Raw genomic sequence first — 20,179 nt, forward strand, 5'->3', positions numbered from 1 at the left:
TTGCAGGTTTGATTCTGATCAAGGGCACATGCCCAGGTTACAGGCTCAATCCCCAGTTGGGGGCATGCAGAAGGCAGCCGATCAATGATTCTCTCTCATCATTAATGTGTTTTTTTTTTCTCTCTCTCTCTTCCTCTCTGAAATCAATAAAAATATATTTAAAAAAACATAAAAAGAAAGAAATTAGAAGTTGATGATAAAAATGAAAATAGTCAATTTATTAGAACAACCAAAAATATTAGACTGAGGAAAGATCACAATAGTCAGCCCATAAAGTTAGATTCCATTTACTGATGCTGCAAACAGCATAAGAATACACACAAAGATGAATGGAAAGTGTAGACTTCAGAAATAAACCAGAAAATGATCAATATTTTTTTGTATAGGTGACAAGATAATTCAATGGTGAAAGCATTATCTTTTAAATAAATAGTGCTAGACCAATAGAATCACGTATTTTTAGAGTATGAGGTGGAGGTGTATCTTTATTCTCTTCCAGAAACATGACTAGTTATATCAGTATGCATTGTTGTCAAACTCCTTATTCCACACTTGAGTAAATTGTCACGTTTGTCATTTATTAAATTCCTAATAAAATCTTTTGGATGTTCTATTCTCTACATTGATCTTTTTGTCTTTTCTTATGTTTACCTCAAAACTGTTTTGATTAACGTTCTGTGATTTTATATTAATATTTTTTCAATATTCACTTCTTACAACATAGAAATATAATTTTAAATTCCAAATGAAGATAAACATGCTTATTTTGTTAAATTATTAATAGGGTGAATCAATTATGTAAGATTAAAGCATTTCTAAGTGTTTCTGTTTTCTATATTAAATTATAATATAAATACAGTTATATGAATCTTTTAAAAGTTAAACTACTCTTTAAAGCCAGCAGAGGGGGTACAAAGCACTGCTTTACTAGTGAGGAATTAAAAATCATTTTAAAATGTACTTTTACCCATTTTTGGAATAAATTTAAGAATTCAAAAAAATTTATTCCTTCAAATATATTTATTGATCAATAGGTATATAATAAAAATTGCCTAGATATTTCTAGGTCCTCCATAAGTCACATAATTTAAAGAACCTAAATTTCTTTTTTAATGAGGAAATTTTTTGGCATAAATTTATGTATAGGTTGCAGATAACAAAATTGAAAGAATGTGTAGAGTATAGTAAATGTAATTCTGACTTATTTTTGAAAATCAAATTTGGGAAAAATCTAGAAAAAATAACTGTAGAATACTTAATAAATGTTTTTTATTTTGTCACATCTTTTTGATTACCTGAATACAGTTTTCTAATGCTAGTATGCACATATAAACAGATGAAAATTTTTAATGAATAAGACTTTTAAGTGTTTTTTTGAAGTACCTATTTTTTTAAGTGTAAGAAATTATAAAAAACTAAAAGGTGGCTGACCATTTAGTAGAAACTTATAAATGGGCTAATTTATATTGGACACTTCAAAAAAGCTATGTTATTCCAGTGAAAGTTTTTCTCTGCAGCCTGCTGCTGTTTGATATTTACAAATATCAGAATGATGGAGACTGCCATGAGGTAGAAAATGCTTCACTGAACCTCTCAGAAGCAGTAATTCAATCAAACAAAGGTTACAAAAGCCCTGTGGGCCACTAGTTATGTGATAGCAGAGGGTAGACCTGATTTTGTTGTATCAAATATTTTTTTAAGCCAGGAAGCTTGTGTTAAATTTAATGCTCTATCAAGGTAATTCAGTTACGCTGAGTTTGATATATCCATTTCATTTTTGTTCCACATTTTGTTCTGTTTGTTGTCAGTATATATTATCTACGTGTATACACACACAGAGACACACACACGCACACACACATATACACACATTTTTATATGTATTTTACACAAGACAATAAATTCTAAATAAAATTAAATATTATAAAGTACAGTGTATAAGAATAATTCTAAGTTTTATTTTAAAACTAGTATTTCTCAAACATAAGCACTTTGTAGTATAGCCAGAATTAAATTTTGGAATAAATATCTAGAGTAATATATTTTAACCATCATTGCTGAATTTTCCATGCTTTCATTGTCAAAATATTTTGCCTAAGATAAGCTTTTGAGTTTTGAATTTTGCAAGAAATGTAAATTTAATTATTTTTGAGTTTCTAGTCATCTTTCATGAAAAGTTGTAAGTATTCTTATAAAATATACTCAATTGAAAATAGATTTATAAATCAGCAAAAAAATATTCTTGGTTATCCTTCTTTTCCTGGAGATAAGAAATAATTGAGCATTACCTGAAAGTGAATTTTATAGAAAAAGATAGATATTTCACTACATGAACTTAAAAATATTCGTGCTTGTTAAAATAAACACAATCAAATGTAAAAGGCAAGCTCCAAAAGGGGGAAAACATTTGTATTATATATTAAAGGTTTCAGATTGCAGAATAAATATTCTCAATTTAGTATATTTTAAAAAGCATACATTTTTAAAGTATAGACATTTCTTAAGAGAAAAAAATACAAATGATTACTAGATACATAAAAAAATACATTTGCACCAGAAAATGAAAATTTGAACAATGAAGGTTTTTTTCTTTGTTTTGTTTTTGCCTTTCAACTTGGCAATTAAACACAATAATATACAGTGTAAAAATTTAGGGAATTCATTACTGATATGTATTTCCAGTGGTGGCTAATAAGATGCAACCTTTCAGGTAGATATTTATCAGTAGGTTTAAAAATGTCCATCCATTTTGACTTGGTAATTCTATCTCAAGAAATTTATCCTAAAGACGTATTCAGAAATTGGCACTTTACATTGACTTTTCCCTTTTGCTTGGAAGGCCTTTTTTGGGTTAAATACATAGGTCACTCCCTTATTACATCCATCTTCAATCAAGTGTCAACCACTCAATAAGGCCTTTCCTAACTGACTGATTTAAATTGCAAATCCCACCATTTCAACCTAAAATCCCTTATATTGCCCCCTTTTTTTTACTCCTTAGCACATGACACCTTTCAAAATACTCCATTACTTATGTGTTCATCATGTATATTGCTCATTGAAAGCTCAATACGGACTGAAATCTTTGTCTTGTTTCCTGATCCCTTGTTCCTTCAGTTAAATGAAGAATATCTGGCACAGTAGTAGGTGTGTCATTTTTGTTGAATGAATGAGTGAATGTCAAGGATATTTATTCTAGCATTATTTATGAAAACAAAATTTAAAAATGGGAAAATTCTTTTGTCTGGGGATTGTTAAATAAATCAGAGTCTTTTTACGTGCGTATTAATTACCCAGGGTTGTTAAAACAAATTACCCCCAAGTGAGTAGTTTAAAACAGTAGAAATTATTTATTTTCTCATAGTTCTGGAGGCCAGGAGTCTGAAACCAAGGTGTTGGCAAAATTGGTTCCTTCTGGAGATGCCGAGGCAGAATCCATTCCATGCTTCCTAACGGTGGTGACCCCTGGCAGTCCTTGGTGCATCACTATTCCTCCATCTTCACATTACCTCTCTGTCTCCTTTCCATCTATTCTCTCATAAACATACTTGTCATTGCACTTAGGGCCCTTCTTGATCCAGGATAATCTCATCTCAAAATCCCTCGTTTAGTCTGCAAAGAAACCTTTTCCCCAAATAGGGTCTCATTCACAGGTTCAAAAACATATCTTTGGGGAGAGGGGTTACCATTCAATACACTGTAATAGGTTACATTGTAACAGTGCTATTAAGAATTTTAGTTTGGTTATTGTTTAAAGTCTTGAGAAATTTTCATGATGTAATGTTCAATTAAGAAAGGATAATGCAAGACACAGAGTAAATAACTTAATTTTACTTAAATTTGTGAATTCAAAGTGTTCAAAGGGAAGGTGGTTTAAAAAATATACCACATTTTTTAAAAATGTTAATGCTGGGAGGCTGGTTGGTAGGAATACAGATGCTTTTTCTTTTCATAATTTCCAGAGTTTTAAAAAATTTCTACGAAGAAAATATATTTTAATTTTTATATTTACAATCATCGTATTGTGAGAAAAATGAATACAGATTAAATAGAAACAGTCTTTATAAATGACTTATTGGAAAGCAAGAAAAATTTGTTTCAGAATGGCACAGTGATTAATCATCTCTTTTAGATCTACACCATTAGGTTTACCCTCATGAAATTGTTGGGTCAATATGCTCAAGAGAATGTGAAATCATTTGTCCCTAGAGATTTTCTAGAAAAGATAAGAGAATCATTCCATTGGAAAGTTTAGAAATCCACCTTTCTGAGAACAACAGAGTGGAACTAATTACCCTTAAGCTCCCTTGTAGTCTTACGAGTCTGTCAGTTTTTGCATATTGAACATTTTGATTTATCAAAGGCAAATTAAACAAAGTTCTCATCATCTTTTCTTGACTCTGTTTTGCTAGCTTTTAAAATTTGACACTCTTATGCTCACTTTTGGGGATCCTGCCATTTTTTCTTATCATCAAGCAATTAATTAAATTAACAGGTATTCAACGAGTGCTCCTCATGTGCCAAGCACTGTAACCAGTGAGTTAGATTTGGAAGAATATCAGACCTGAGTTTAGGAGCAGATGTTTTTCACAGGGGTCTTGTGCTTGGGCTTTCTGAAGAACCAATATCCTTTGGGTGCGGTATATCAGCTTCATTGCACATACCTGGCCACTTCCTCAGAGCAAGGCTCTACACCAGGGACCAGACTGTGGCAGGTTTGGATGGGAGTCTGGGAGGGAATTGTTGTGAAATTAACTGTCATTGAGATTCTGGGGTCTTGTCCTCATTTACTCGCACCTTGATTGACTGGTGTTGGTTAGGGTTTGGGACCTCAGGAATTTCCCAGGTGAAACCTGAAACTGGCCCCCATACAGAGTGCTAGGAGAGAAAGAGGCAGGCAGCTCCGTATTGGTAGGTGGCAGGTTTAATAAGCAAGGAACTCACATAGCAGCCTTTTCTTGGGTGGCCACAAGATGAGGTGATCTCCACACTCACCTGCCAGAATCTAAAAAGTTTACATAGAAGCCTTAACTGGGTTCAGAAACAAATACCATCCAGATGGTCTCAACAACACACTGTTCTCTACAGGCTATATTCTTGAATGTGGCTTTTATTGTGGAAACTGTGTGCAGAAGGTACATTTTAATGACAGAGGAGGGGCAAGGAGCCTTGAATGCCTGGGTCCAGCTGGAGAGTCGACTGGTGGTTACATCCTTTCGATGATCTCCTCCAGCACTGGAGGGCCTATGTGGAAAAAACTATGTAGAAGCTTATTCCCCAAGGAAATTGGGCCATAACCATTAGAAAATTCTGGGAGGAAAGTAAAGATAAGAGAGTTAAAATGAATGGTTAGTGAATTATTCCCCTTTTAATATTTTAATTCTCATAGTTAAATCCTATTTTATGCAGTTTATAGTGTTTTGACCAGTGGCATTTAAGAGATTTTCCTAAGACATAAAGTACAATAAAGCCAAAATAACTTCTAAAAAGATACTTTTGAACTTATTAATAAACATGAATTCATTGAAGCAAGGAAGAACTTGATTTGCAAAACTTACCTATATCATCGAAGGCATAGATGAAAGCAATTTTGTAAATTTGCTTAATTGTTCTGTCCCGCTGTGGACATTAGCCAGTATTAGGCCTTTTAGCACCAACATGAACTCTTCCCTTTGAATCTAATTCAAAAGAAGATACCTCTAGGAATTTAACAATCCTTTTCGTTACCTTGAAAATCTACCTATGTAGCTCTAGGGGGAATCTGTTGGGTTGCCTCTCAAAAAGTCCCTTTCTCCAAAAGCCTTTAACACATCAACGATCCAGAGAAGCTACTTGTATCAAATGACATTAAACTGGGAAAAAAGAGCCACTTCCTCTTCCCATCGCTGTGGGTGACCACTGGGGCCCCGGAAGCCACACCTCAGCCTGTCAGTGTCAGTCAGTCATGCCTGGGAAAACAGGACGTTTCTGCGAATGTTCTCTTTTGCGCTCATTCTGTGTTTTTGTCACTCACCTCAGATAAGGTTTGTAAATGATAACGGAAAGCTACATTTTAAGTTAGATAGACTGAGTTGTTGGTGTGCAGTCTCTGATAGCTTCTGGAAGCGAGACAGGCATTTACCAGAGGAAGCAAGACTGAGGACTAAGCCTCTTACTTCCAGGCTCATGTGTTCTCTAAGGGTTAGGGTGCTTTACTAGGTTAATTTTAGAAGAAGCATGATTGCTTCTACCCAGGGATTAAAAACAGTGAACTGTATTTGTTTTTATAATATTTATCACATGTCTGACTCATCAAAGAATTTCAATAACATTTTCTTCAGTGGACCTAGGTTCAAATCCCAGCAGTGTCAACTAGACCTGGGCCAGCCATGTAAGGTCCCTGAGGTTCATTTTCTCTATTTTGTAAAATGGATAGAAAAACATTGCCAGTGCTCCCTTTTGAGGAAAAAAAGCAGGCTAAAGTTAAGAAATATATTTTTAAGCTGTGGCCTTGTGTGAAAAAACAGTTATTACTGTGTATACATGCTAAATGTGTTTATGGGTAACTGTATATATAATGTCGAGGTTATGAGGAGAGGTTAAAAGAGGTTGTTGGAATACCCAATTTGAGTCCCATTAGGGATATTGGTGCTTTATATGTCTGTCATTTTACCAGAGTTAAATTTCCTTATAGCACTTATATCCTATATTTTTGTTTGTTTTAAAATATTTTTCTAACAAACTAATAGCATTTACTAAAATTACCCAGCTGAACCCCAGGCACTTAAAACAACATCTGGCACCCAGTAGACACTCAGACATTTTAAAAAATAAATTAATGCCACTACATGGCAGAGAACCAGTCACCACTGGGTCTCTGTCTGTCACTATCTGTGCTGGTCAGTATTTTTGACCCTACTTGAGATTAGAGATATGAGTGATAAGAAAATCACAATTTTTATATCCTATTCAAATAGATAAGAAAATTATTTTAAAATACTGTGTATGGGCAAGTGTTTTGCTACTGAAAATTAGAGGATTATGCAGGAAGATATAATTATTAAATCAAAAATTTATGGTAGGCAATATGTTTTACCTCAGATCATTATGCTTAACCTTTGTGTAATTAATATCATATTCTTATTTGTTACACTTTCTAGGAAACAGATTTTAGTATTCTTTTGATATTAAAAAGCATTATTGGCTCACCTACTGAAAGAAACAGTTTTAAATGGGATATTATAAATATATAATCAGTATATCCAAATATTGTTTCATGTTTATTCAAGCATAACTGAAGTAGTTGGCATATTTTTGGCGAGTCTTGGCAAATTATCTTTTCAGAAATGTTTAAACCAAACTGACAGTTTGGTCTATCTGACAGCCTCTATTCACAATTGTCTAATTTTTTCACAATATGAACCAAATTATTTTCTTGCGCATAAAGTTAATAACAAAAAAAGGGTTTTCTACCATAATGATTACTTTGCAACTTGAGAATGTGGGGAAGCATTGTAGTTGTGCTTAAGGACATGAATAATTGATATGAAATGTTCCTGGGAGAATCATTTTTTTTTTTCCATTTTTTTTTTTTATTGCTTAAAGTATTACAAAGGGTAATACATATGTGTCCATTTTTTCCCCCGCCCTAGACAGTCCCCTAGCCTCCCCTATCCTGGGAGAATCATTTTAAGGACTTTAGAAACTTTTTGTTTTATATTCTTTCTCTGGTAGACATAATTTAGATTTCTTTCTGAATTTGAACATTTTTGTTTGTTTGATTTGAACACTATTAAATGCTTTCTGTCTTCTATTTCTCTCAATACCATTATATATTCTAATATTTTGTTCTCTGGTTGATGTAAATTCTGTTTTAATATTTTAAATATTACATAGGGCTGCTTGATCATTTTGGTACTTTCTCATTTTTTTTTAAAAAACCTGTTATAGTTTGTTTGTTTGTTTCTGTAATAACAGAACACTTTAAAATTGACAATTTATTTTCATTGGTATTCATTTATATGAATAGAATTCAATTTTTTTAAATTTATTTTATTGATTTTTTACAGAGAGGAAGGGAGAGGGATTGAGAGTTAGAAACATCGATGAGAGAGAGAAACATTGATCAGCTGCCTCCTGCACACACCCTACTGGGGATGTGCCCGCAACCAAGGTACACGCCCTTGACCGGAATCGAACCTGGGACCCTTGAGTCCGCAGGCAGACTCTCTATCCACTGAGCCAAACTGGTCAGGGCAGAATTCAATTTTTAACATTGAGGAAAATATCCAAATTATCTAATACCATCATATTCCTTTCTTTAATATTGTAATAATAATTCCAAATTCAAAATAATTTTATGTATTGAATGTTTTGTGTAGGGGATATAAAATAAGGCCCAGTAATGTGAGGAACTATTTCAGTACTATACTGCATTAGACTCTATATGTATTTTACTTGATAGAGAAATAGAAAAGAAATATTTAGTATCATTGCCTTAATTAAAATTCTGTTGATTGCAAACAACATAAACCAACTGGAATAAATTTACAAAAACTAGGAAATGTAATCATAGACATTGAGTTATCTAATGAAACACAAGGGCAACTAGGGCTCCCAAATGACTGGAGTCAAGATTAAGAAAACCATCAGGACACCCAGTTATAATCTGTCACTTCTCTGTTTTGTTTTGAGTATCTGTGTCACTTTTTCTTTCTTTGTAGACTGGCTTCTTGTGCTTCTCTATGACTATGATGGAAAAACGGTTACTCAAGTACCAAGTTTATATCAACATTGCTTCATCTACTCTAACTGGCTGTCTATGACCTTCAATTGCAAGTTCTTGATAAAGCGTTTTTTATAAATTGGGCTTTGAAAATAATTGTGGTAATTATTAATGCTGTTCACCAACTATTTCTTTCCACCTTGGAAGCATGTGATAGGCTTGCACTTCCTAGCGCCATTGTAGTTAGGGGAGACCATGTGACTTATTCTGGTCAATGATGTGTGAGCCGTTGTGATGTGTGTCATTTAAATAGCAGTAAGAGGCTCTCTAGAGTGTGCTGTTCATCTGCTTTGATGATGAGCAATGTTACATTTAATGGCTACTCATCAGCTTGAGTTCCTAAAGAAGATATGCCTCGGCATCCCTCAATGGAACAAGAAGTAAACCTTTATTGTTTTAAATTACTGAGATGTTTTGGTTGTTTGTTATCTCAGCACATAGCCAAGCCTGTCTTGACTAATACATAAATATACCTGGAATTGTATTCTGTTTGCAATATTTTCATGTGAATTTGATCTGTCATTTAAAACTCCTCTCCAGGCCACCGCTTTATTCCTGTTTGCCATACACTCGCACCATTTTCCTGTCCTTGGCTCCGTACCCATTTTCTTCTATCATTCTGTGTTGCTGTTTTAAAAATTCTCAGAAAACACATAGGGCATTAAAGTCTGTTGGAATAATCATTGGCCTAGGACAGTGATGGCGAACCTATGACACGCGTGTCAGAGGTGACATGCGAACTCATTTTTTTGGTTGATTTTTCTTTGTTAAATGGCATTTAAATATATAACATAAATATCAAAAATATAAGTCTTTGTTTTACTATGGTTGCAAATATCAAAAAATTTCTATATGTGACACGGCACCAGAGTTAAGTTAGGGTTTTTCAAAATGCTGACACGCCGAGCTCAAAAGGTTCGCCATCACTGGCCTAGGAGTTAGAAGATATACATGCATTTTTTAACTTATTATTCAGCTATGAACTATAGCATTTTATAATTTTGAAACTCAGTGTATATACAGGTGTGGGCTACAAGGGATCAATGGGGGAAAAGGAGGGGCATCTGCAATACTTTCAACAATAAAGATTTTTTAAAAAGTAAATGAACATATTATACTCTCTTATGCCTCAATTATAGTGTATAAGGAGTAAAGCACTATAGTTTTCTAGTACATATTTAAGTTATTGCTATCTATCTATCCATCCATCGGTCATCTATATATATAAAAGCCAAGTGACCAGAACACTGGATGACTGGAATGACCAGAACGATTGGTTGCTTTGATGTGCACTGCGGCCCCAATTGCCCCCCCCCCACCCCGATCAGGAGCAGGGCCAGCTGGCCAACTGCCCACAGCCCCTCTCCCCAGCCGGCCCTGCCCCTGATCAGCCCACCCCCACCCTGATTGGCCAACCTCCCGTGGACCCTCCCCACTGGCTGGCCCGGTGTGGGCTGGCCAGACCCCACCCATGCACAAATTCGTGCATCAGGCCTCTAGTTTTTATATAAATTTCTTAGGTGTGTTTTCCTAAGGCATAGCTGGGCATAGTTTTACTTGCTAAGTTTAACTAATGAATATACAAGTGTATAAATTCTTAAACAATGATAATGACATGTGACAAATTAATAGTGATCTCTTTTCAATATTTTAATTGCTTTTAAAGTTTTGTTTTTTCTGGATTTCTTATATTATGTTTCAACATAGTGATTAAAGGAAATGATAATTCTAGTCCCAACTTCAGGGCACTATGGATAATGTCCAGGTAGTGATTTAACTATGTTGCCCATTGGATGCCCATACTAGCACTAAGTTATACCCATGTAGCTGTTTCTGGTTAGACAGGAGGATTTATTAGTCATGTGTACTGGTGGGAGATTTGGGAGACAGACACAATCTTTCTGTCCCCTTTAAATATTGTTCTGTGAGAAACAAGGTCATGGAGATGGGAGGTGCTTCTCAGGCTCCATTCTCGAGCTTCTGGTGTTGAGAGGCACAGATGTAGCCGTAGTAATGGTGGCTTCTTATTTTCAGCATCCTGACACCCTCTGCAGTCACAGCATATGCTCTTGAAATCTGTTTTTCAGTAGAGGACTCTGAGGTGGTAATTCCCTAGTAGCTCACTTCTGTCCTGGTCTTTATTTCTGGAGGCCCAGTTCAGAGCTTGCTCCTGTACCTTCTCAATGATTCTGTAAGAACCTAACCTGTATTTAATTTATTCTTACATAAAATATCTAGAGCAGTGGTTATTAAACTTTAGTGTGCCTCAGAATGACCTAGTAAACTTGTCATAGATAACATGGTTCCACTCCCAGAATTTCTGATTTTTTAGATATGGAGGTAGGATCCAAGAATATTGACATATAATAAATTCCCAGAGTGCTGATCCAGAGACCATACTCTGAGAACCATTGATCTAGAGCGATGGTCGGCAAACTTCGGCTCGGCAAACCATGGCTCGCGAGCCACATGTGGCTCTTTGGCCCCTTGAGTATGGCTCTTCCACAAAATACTGACTTCTGCGCATGGGCCACTAAACTTCAGTCGCACTGTCCGTGCGCGCCCACACGTGGTATTATTTTATTTTTATTGATTTTTTACAGAGAGGGATAGAGAGTTAGAAACATCGGTGAGAGAAACATCGATCAGCTGCCTCTTGCACACCCCCTACTGGGGATGTGCCTGCAACCAAGGTACATGCTCTTGACCTGTATCGAACCTGGGACCTTTCAGTCCGCAGGCCGACACTCCATCCATTGAGCCAAGCAGGTCAGGGTGCCACACGTGGTATTTTGTGGAAGAGCCACACTCAAGGGGCCAAAGAGCTGCATGTGGCTCGCGAGCCGCGGTTTGCCAACCACGGATCTACTCAGCAACTGTAATGAAGCAGGCCTTGTCCCAAAATATATGAGATAATCCAGGACAGTCACAATTGTTTCTCAAAATTTCATTATTTGGATTCATAATGAAGTAATGATTCCCACATGGAGAATATTAATTGGATTTACAATAAAATGTTTAATAAGAGGTGTTAGTACAGATTTAATAATTAGTAAAATATGTGAGAATGGCTTACGTTGAGTATATATATTTTATTCTTTGGAATAAAGCCTGTTCAGGTGATGTCATCTATATATATAAAAGGCTAAATGGCCAGCTGACCAGTAGTTATGATGCACAATGACCACCAGGGGACAGATGCTTCGACCAGTAGCTATGACGCACACTGATCACCAGGGGGCAGACACTCAACGCAGGAGCTGCCGAGCAACAGCAACTTTGCAGAGTGTCCTCTCACACTCCGGGATCCCTTGGGGATGTCTGACTGCCAGTTTCAGCCAGATCTCCGCAGGCCAGGCTGAGGGACCCTGCTCACTCCACAGACGCTCTTAGAGCCCCGGCACCAACCCAGGTGCGGCCAGCTGGGGAGGAACCACGGGAGGTTGGCTCCAAGGTGTGTCTGGCCCATCTCGCCCAGTCCCACCCCACTGGCCACCTTCTAATTAATTTCCTTTAAATGTGCACAAATCCGTGCATCAGGCCTCTAGTATAGTATAACATTATCATACATCAACATATATCTCATATACCTTCCCGCCCTCATACCCCATCTGAATATCAGCTGAGGATAGAGAGCTTTTATCACTATAGAGCTTTTCTGTACATTCCATTTTGAAAATAGAGGCTTAAACTAAACTACCATTTAAATTTAATTATTATATTTTCATATTGCTTATAAGAGAATATTATTTTAATTTTAGCTTAGTCATCTATTTTACTTCATTTAGCTCAATATTTTTTACATAAAAGATTTTGAGGTCCAAAGATATAAGCATGAGGAAAAAAAGTTGAAGCTAGCATCTAAATCTTTTAATACTTGTCTTTTTTTTTTTTTTTTTTCCCCCATTACTACTATCAACTCACTCTCTCTGGAGTGTGGGCCTCATGTTATGTGTACATTCAAATCAGCAGTGGAAAATTTTGCCATACTTGAAACAAAAGTTAAAAAATACATTACTGTGAAATACATTGCCAAACCCATGCTGATGTTTAATACTTAAATAACAAGCAGAGGTCACTAGTTGCTACCAATTTTTAAGTATATTAAAAATTTTTTGTTTAAAGTATAATTTTATTCTATTTTAAGTTCTTTAATTCTTAGAAATAAATAATATATTTGGATGTCATCCAATATCTCTCTATGAATTAAACTCCCTTATGCTATAATCATGTTATTTAATCAAAAATTAGCTTCCTGCCAGAGTGGCTTGTTAAGGATTTGCTAATTTCAACTTTCTTCTCTGAAACTTAATGAACACAGCAGGCAATAGCTCCTTTCCCCAGTTCTCAGATACCAAAATATATTTTGGATTTTTATTATTTTCTCCAGATTTATTACTTTTCAAAATCACCTTTTAAAACAATAATTAAAGCAATTAAAAAAGAGAAACAACTCACCATTAATTGAGTATTCTTGAGGCTATGCTATTTTTAATCAATTTAGGATAATTTCAATCTCTTCTAATTTGATTTTATATCCAATTATATATATAACAATTGGGAATTTTCTAATTCAGTCTGGCCTCCTGGGCAACTCATTTCTTCTCTGTTGTCAGCTCTGGTCCATGGAAAGCGTCCTTCCAAGGCTACTTCCTGATTTACCAGAAACCTAGTAAAATTCTCTCCGGGAGTTGTGATATAGTTTAAAACCTAGGTTGCAAATTGGACACCTAATCTTATAATTTAGTGCAGTCTGAAGAGATGAAACAAGTCTCTGCAAAATCATTTTTTATTTAGTATTGATTAGGTGATTGATAATTGTCAAAACGGGGTACAGAAGGTTTACTGTAACAGCCTCTCTACATTTGCATATGATGAAATTTTCTGAAATAAAATGTTTTTAAAAACGTTTAAAAAAGAGAGGCAGTGGAAGCTCTGCTGGCACATTACAGGTCCAGGAAAAACACTAAAGGGTTGTTTTTGAATGAGAAGGAAACCATTTATTTTTAATGATGGTATTATGGAAAATTCCAAGAAAAGAACTGAGGGTCAAATTGTCCTTGCCTCATGGTACCTGGTCAGATTTAGCATATATCTATTTATGAAGGACCAACCCAATGTAACTCCTGAAAGGACAGAACGTTTTTATAAGAAGCTTTTGAATAAGCATGGAATTAAATCTGTTTCTCAGGCGATCCCCCTCCAAACTTTAAAAAGGAGTATAAAACCCATCAGGCCAAGTTCTGCCTGGTGGGCAGCTTTGATTTCTTCCTTACTGACTGACACAAGAATCAGGTGGCTCTTACCCTCGCACCACGGGAGACATTTCTGTAAGAGAAAGAAAGTTCCAGAACCTGTAAACCTTCAAGCCAAAAATCTCTCCAGAGATATCAACAAATCGATAGGCAGAACTGTCTTAAACTCCTCTAAACGTGGTTCTTGCAGCACTTCAGCCCTATATGCATCGGCCACACTGGAATGCAGGCTCAGCACATCATCGAGAACATGTTGCTGTCCGGAGGAGGCTTTCACAGAATTTGCCCAAGTGAACTCTTGTACACGAAAACCCAGAAATCGGTTACCCTTCCCATCTTTTCTTCATTTGTCAGCAGTCGGGATGAAGCCAAAAGAATGTGCACTCCTGGTGAGAAGAAAAAAGAAGCAAAGAAAATACAGAGACAAAAAGAACATAATGAAAAATAAAAGGAGAAGAAAAGAGACAGAAGAATTATGAAACAGGCTAGAAAGGCTGCATCAAGCCTAACTACAGAGAAGGCTGCTCCTAAAATTAGTGTTTCTCCAGAGAAGGATCCTGGACCCCAGAAGAAAGAGACCCCCGCAAGCCCGAAAAGAAAGAGACCCACAGAATAAAAGCCCCAAATAAAGTGCAAGACAAATTCGGAGACGAAATTCCATTACTGGTCCCAGTAGAAAAAGAACTCCCAGCAAAGAAAACGTGGGGGCACAAAACATGCCACAGAAAGAAGTCTCCAAAAGAGAGTCCTGTCCCAACACATCTCATGGGAAGAAGAGAAAGACCTTCGGAGCAGAGGCCAAGATCTAAGGGAAGAAGGGTAGAGACCCAGGGGAGAAGGGTAGAGACCCAGGGGAGAAGGGTAGAGACCCAGGGGAGAAGGGTATAGGCCCAGGGAAGAAGGATAGAGGCCCAGGGGAGAAGGGTAGAGGCTCAGGGAAGAAGGGTGGAGGCCCAGGGAAGAAGGGTGGAGGCCCAGGGGAGAAGGGTAGAGGCTCAGGGAAGAAGGGTGGAGGCCCAGGGAAGAAGGGTAGAGAACCAGGGGAGAAGGGTAGAGACCCAGGGGAGAAGGGTGTAGGTCCAGGGAAGAAGGATAGAGGCCCAGGGGAGAAGGGTGGAGGCCCAGGGGAGAAGGGTGGAGACCCAGGGAAGAAGGGTGGAGGCCCAGGGGAGAAGGGTAGAGGCCCAGGGAAGAAGGGTGGAGGCACAGGGAAGAAGGGTGGAGGCCTAGGGAAGAAGGGTAGAGGCCCAGGGAAGAAGGGTAGAGGCCCAGGGAAGAAGGGTGGAGACCCAGGGAAGAAGGGTGGAGGCCCAGGGAAGAAGGGTAGAGGCCTAGGGGAGAAGGGTAGAGGCCCAGGGAAGAAGGGTGGAGGCCCAGGGAAGACGGGTGGAGGCCCAGGGAAGAAGGGTAGAGGCCTAGGGGAGAAGGGTAGAGGCCCAGGGAAGAAGGGTGGAGGCCCAGGGAAGACGGGTGGAGGCCCAGGGAAGACGGGTGGAGGCCCAGGGGAGAAGGGTGGAGGCCCAGGGAAGACGGGTGGAGGCCCAGGGGAGAAGGGTGGAGGCCCAGGGAAGAAGCCAAGAATCAAAGAAGAGGTAGAAAAGGAGAGAAACTCTCTGCTGGGGAAAAAAGACTCAAGAAAGATGCCCAAAAAGCCACAGGCCAAGTTTTTCACCACGGCTAAAAATCTGCTAAAAAAGCTCCCCACACCCTCAAACAATGGCCTCAGTCAATTTAAATTCAGTGACTCAAGCCTGGAGAGCTTTTGAAAAATACTTGGATCTTGACCTCTGTCACAACCTTCTCCAAGAGTGAGGCCTAGACTTAAATATGTTTAAAACTTCCACAAGTAATTCTGATATATGTTCATGGGTATAGGAACCTGCAGTTTGAATGCATTTTTTAAAATAGCTTTTCCACGTATTTGCTAATATAATAGCAATATTACACTTCAATAATAGTGCTTTTATTGAAGTGTAATATTTGCTTGTGAGAAAAAAAAAGTGGTGACCGAGTTTTGTAGGACGAATGAGAGTAAACACTCCAAAACCTGAAAAAAGAAAGAAAGAAAGAAAAGGATGCTGTAATTCACAATGAAGTAGTTGTAGTTATTTTTTTTTGGGGGGGGGGTGTTAAAGATCATGAACCACTACTACTCAAGAAAAATTATCACAAATATAACTCAAATATCACAATATTAGAGTGTTCGTGGACCATGCTCATGGAACTCCTGGGTGGGGGGCGGGGAGAAGGGGGCTAAGGGCAGGCTAGGAAAGGTCCATGGGGGAAAAAGAGAAGCATATGTAATACTTTCAACAATAATGATTTAAAATAATAAAATAAATTTTTAATAAAGCTTTTCCATCCTAGTCCTCCAAGACAGGTTACAGAATTATGACTATTAGGAACATCTTGTGTTAAGAGATAAAATGCACCACTAAAAATTATGACAGGAATGTTAGCTCAATATTTTAAAAATTTAAAATAAAATTATAAAATAAAACCTCCACTAGTTAAATGCATGATGACTTTGAACTTGTAATTGTTGAAGAAGGTAATCAAAAGGATATGACCACCTGTTGACTCATGAGCTGGACTCTGGCAATTGGAGGCTCTTTATTGCCCACTATTACCACAGTGGGGATCATATTCAGGAATAGTCTTCAGAGAGCAATGTGTTGTTATGGCCATATGGATGATATATTCAACTGAACCCAGTTAAGGCCTCGATATAAACTTTTAAGGTCCTGGCAGGTGGGTGTGGTGTTCTACTCATCTTGTGGTCACCCAAGACAAGCCTGGTATAAAGTTCCCTTGGTTATTAAACCTGATACCTACCATATGGAGTTTCTCGGTCTCTCCTTACCCTCTGTGTAGGGAGGACAGTTTCCACTGGGAAGCTCCTGAGGGTGCAAATCAACAGTAATAAATAATAGGAAAAATAGTAAATTAAAACATGGAAGAGTGTTTATCCTCTGTATTAAGATGGTACGAGGGTAAAGCAAGCCAGACACCTAGGGAGCAAACTGTAAAGAGGTACTCACTCTCTCGGTCATGGAGTGCAGAGTCAATACCTGAGAACAAGTATCTCCATAAGTTTTGCCACCTAGGTGCCTCACTTGCCTTGCCTTAGTCCCAGTCCTATTTTCCATCAATCAAAGAAATTCAAATTACAGCTAGATTGCCAGTCTCCCAGTTGGTTCCCTATTATCTGCTCCTCCTGATATTCGTGCTTTTGTATATGGCATCCTATATAATAAAAGCCTACTATGCTAAGTGTTCGGTTGTCTGGTCATCCGTTCAACCAATCAAAGCGTAATATGCTAATGATATGCTAAGGCCTCTCAACCTCTTGCTATGACATGCACTGACCACCAGGGGGCAGTCAACCAGTTTCTATGATGTGCACTGACCACCAGGGGGAAGATGTTCCTACCAGTAAGTGAGCTTGCTGCTGGGTCCAGCCCATCAGGACTGAATGAGATGGGCCAGACACACCCTGGAGCCCTCCCCTGGACCCTCCATGGCTGGCCAACTTCCTGTGTCCCTCCCTGGCCCTGATTGTGCACTGGTGAGGTCCCTCTGCCTAGCCTGCCTTCTTTTGCAATCTGGGACCCCTTGGGGGATGTCAGAGAGTCAGTTTCAGTCCAATCCCACAGGCCAGGCAGGGGGACCCCACTGGTGCACAAATTCGTGCACCGAGCCTCTAGTTCATAAATGTAAGGCATTCTGTGTGATCATAGAATATGTCTGAAGTGATGGCATGTGACATTTTGTTTACTGAATTTCTCTCTCTTCTGGGAGAAGCTTTCACTCATTCTTTTGACATTTTGTAAGATGCAAAAGTCCAAGGGATAAGGGACTGAGACCTCCTGCCAACACCCATGAAAATGAGCCCTTTGGGCACAGATTTTTCAGCCCTAGTCAAACCTTCAGGTGACTGTGCCTTGCCAACACTTTAAGTAAAACCTATCAGGAAAACCTAAGCCAGAACAATTCAGTCCAGCTACTCCTGAATTCCTGACTTACAGATTTGACATAACAAATGCTTATTGTTTTAGGCCATTTGTTATGCAGCAATAACTAACACAGCAGCAGACTTGAGAAATTTTATCATTTGTACCTTAAGGAAAGGAGTTCTGTGTTAGTAATATAGTCTTCTCATGGTGGTTAAAAACACAGACTCTGGAACCAAACTGTCACAATTTGAATTCTGGATCAGTCATTTGTTAGTTGTGTGATCTTGGAAAAATTACTGAACCTATTTGTGTTTTAGTTGTTCATCTATAAAAGAAGGAAAATAATAGCACCTATATACTACAGGGCTGATGGAAGAATGAAGGTGAATATATGTAAAGTATATAAAAAATAAATATCCTAAAACATTATTATTCTTAACTACTTTTGTCTGTGCTTATTTCTCACATAGATACATGTATTATGGTTAACAATGAGTGCCGTGTGGCTTTCCTTGTGTGCGAATGAACATGTCTCATTCATTTCTTACACAATAATTCCTGGGAGTAGATGTGTATGGTTTCTGAAATGATATTTTGTTCCTTTAGAGCAGGAGAAATGACATTTTAGGTGGGAAAACTAATTTTCTGGATTATGTAGCCAGGAAAAGTATCTCCTTATTTTTTCACATTTTATTTTATGGTTATTTTCTTCTTGTCATATCAGAGGTGCTCCAAGTTTCAGCAGCTTGGGTTAAATTTTTGCAGGCCTCCTATAATAAAAATTCAAAAAGGTTTTATTGTCCAAATGTTGCATGCCTACAACATGTTGGCACTACCCTATAAATGAATCTTTTATTCTTTTGCATTGGATGTGTGTCTGTGTGTGTTTGTGTGTTTGACCTACATGCATTCTTCCCTGTTTAAAGCAATGTTCTTACTGCTCTGCAGACATCATCTAGCCTGAGCTAGAGGTTACCATGGTGATATGGCCATACAGGATAACTTCAAGACTACATCTTGCTGAGTTGTTCTCAGGGAGAAATGAGGACTGTTGTCTTTTGCTGATAGACTCTACTTAAACGTGACCTTTCCTGCCATTTCTTCCAAGAATAATTAAAGAGCCCTTTGGAAGCAGATTGGTGGTAGATAGCCAGGCTGCCTGTTTTCAAAAGTGTAAAGTTGGTAGTATTTATCTTTGCAGTTTCCTTTTCTGCAATCTTTTCCCCAACAACATCATCCTTCTTTTTCTCTAGGCACTTGACCTTATGTTACCTTAAATCTTCCCAACAAAGAATAAACTCATCTGATAAACTTATCCACACTGATTATTTTAAAAAATTATGTGACTATATTTGAGTGGCATTATTTATACTCACCTCACAAGTTACAACTGTGGAGAGAGTTACGTTGTAGGGAAAAAAATAATTAAAGAAAAAACAACACACTTGTTCTAGAAATCTCTGCAGTTAGAAATATACAATGAACTCTTTATTTTAAACTTAAAACTATAAAGACATTTAATTAGCTTTCAAATAAGTCTCATAATGTGTCAATTTCTACCCAAAACAACATAGGTTTTTTAAAATTTTTTTCCCTTTTGTCTCAGAGTGAAAATTCTCCTGAAAATGACTTTAATTTAGTTATGTTTTTAATGAACACCAGTTACATTTTTTTATTTTTCTTGAATTTTATGAAATGGTTTTATAGAATGTGTCAAAATATTGTTACCAGATTATATATTTAGTTGGGCAACAAAATCTTTAAAAAATGTAATTACACTTCAACATTGAAGAAAACAAAACCATTGGTATTCAGTTGGTATTTAAAGCCATGGATTGTATACCATTAAATAGAAATATTTGTGAGAATATTGAGAAATTGATGAAAGAGGGCCTTGAAGCACTTCAATGCTTAGAGGTTCAAAAAAGGAGAAAGGATCATAAAAATGATAGTGTGGTGAGAGGACAGAGGAAAGAATGAGATAGATAAAAGGACTTTGGAGTTAAGTAAATGTGGAAAAAGGACAGCAGAATAGTTTAGACAAGACGAGAAAGGGGTACATTGGATTTGGTTTCATGGAAGTTATTGGTGACTTTGACTTAAACAATATTAATGGAGTGGGGAGAAAGCTTGACTAGGGTAAGTTTACCTATGAAAACAATGAAAAGGTCACATAGGATGTAGGAGGTGATGACAACAGTAAT

General features: G+C 37.3%; 1 protein-coding gene and 1 pseudogene across 1 annotated transcript in view; both read left to right on the forward strand.

Annotated features, from left to right (window-relative positions):
* The window catches only part of CCDC59 (coiled-coil domain containing 59), a 42,153-nt gene extending 33,225 nt beyond the window's left edge, over positions 1–8,928 (forward strand). The window contains exon 4 of the mRNA XM_036298172.1: positions 8,703–8,928. Coding sequence (XP_036154065.1) covers positions 8,703–8,804 — 102 coding nt within the window. The 3' untranslated portion in view covers positions 8,805–8,928. The remainder of the gene's footprint in view (positions 1–8,702) is intronic.
* Positions 8,929–10,521: 1,593 nt separating this feature from the next.
* Positions 10,522–17,359, forward strand: LOC118650599 (annotated as a pseudogene).
* Positions 17,360–20,179: the final 2,820 nt, after the last annotated feature.

This window comes from Myotis myotis, unplaced genomic scaffold (assembly GCF_014108235.1).
Source record: "Myotis myotis isolate mMyoMyo1 unplaced genomic scaffold, mMyoMyo1.p scaffold_m19_p_3, whole genome shotgun sequence".
Lineage (NCBI taxonomy): Eukaryota > Metazoa > Chordata > Mammalia > Chiroptera > Vespertilionidae > Myotis > Myotis myotis.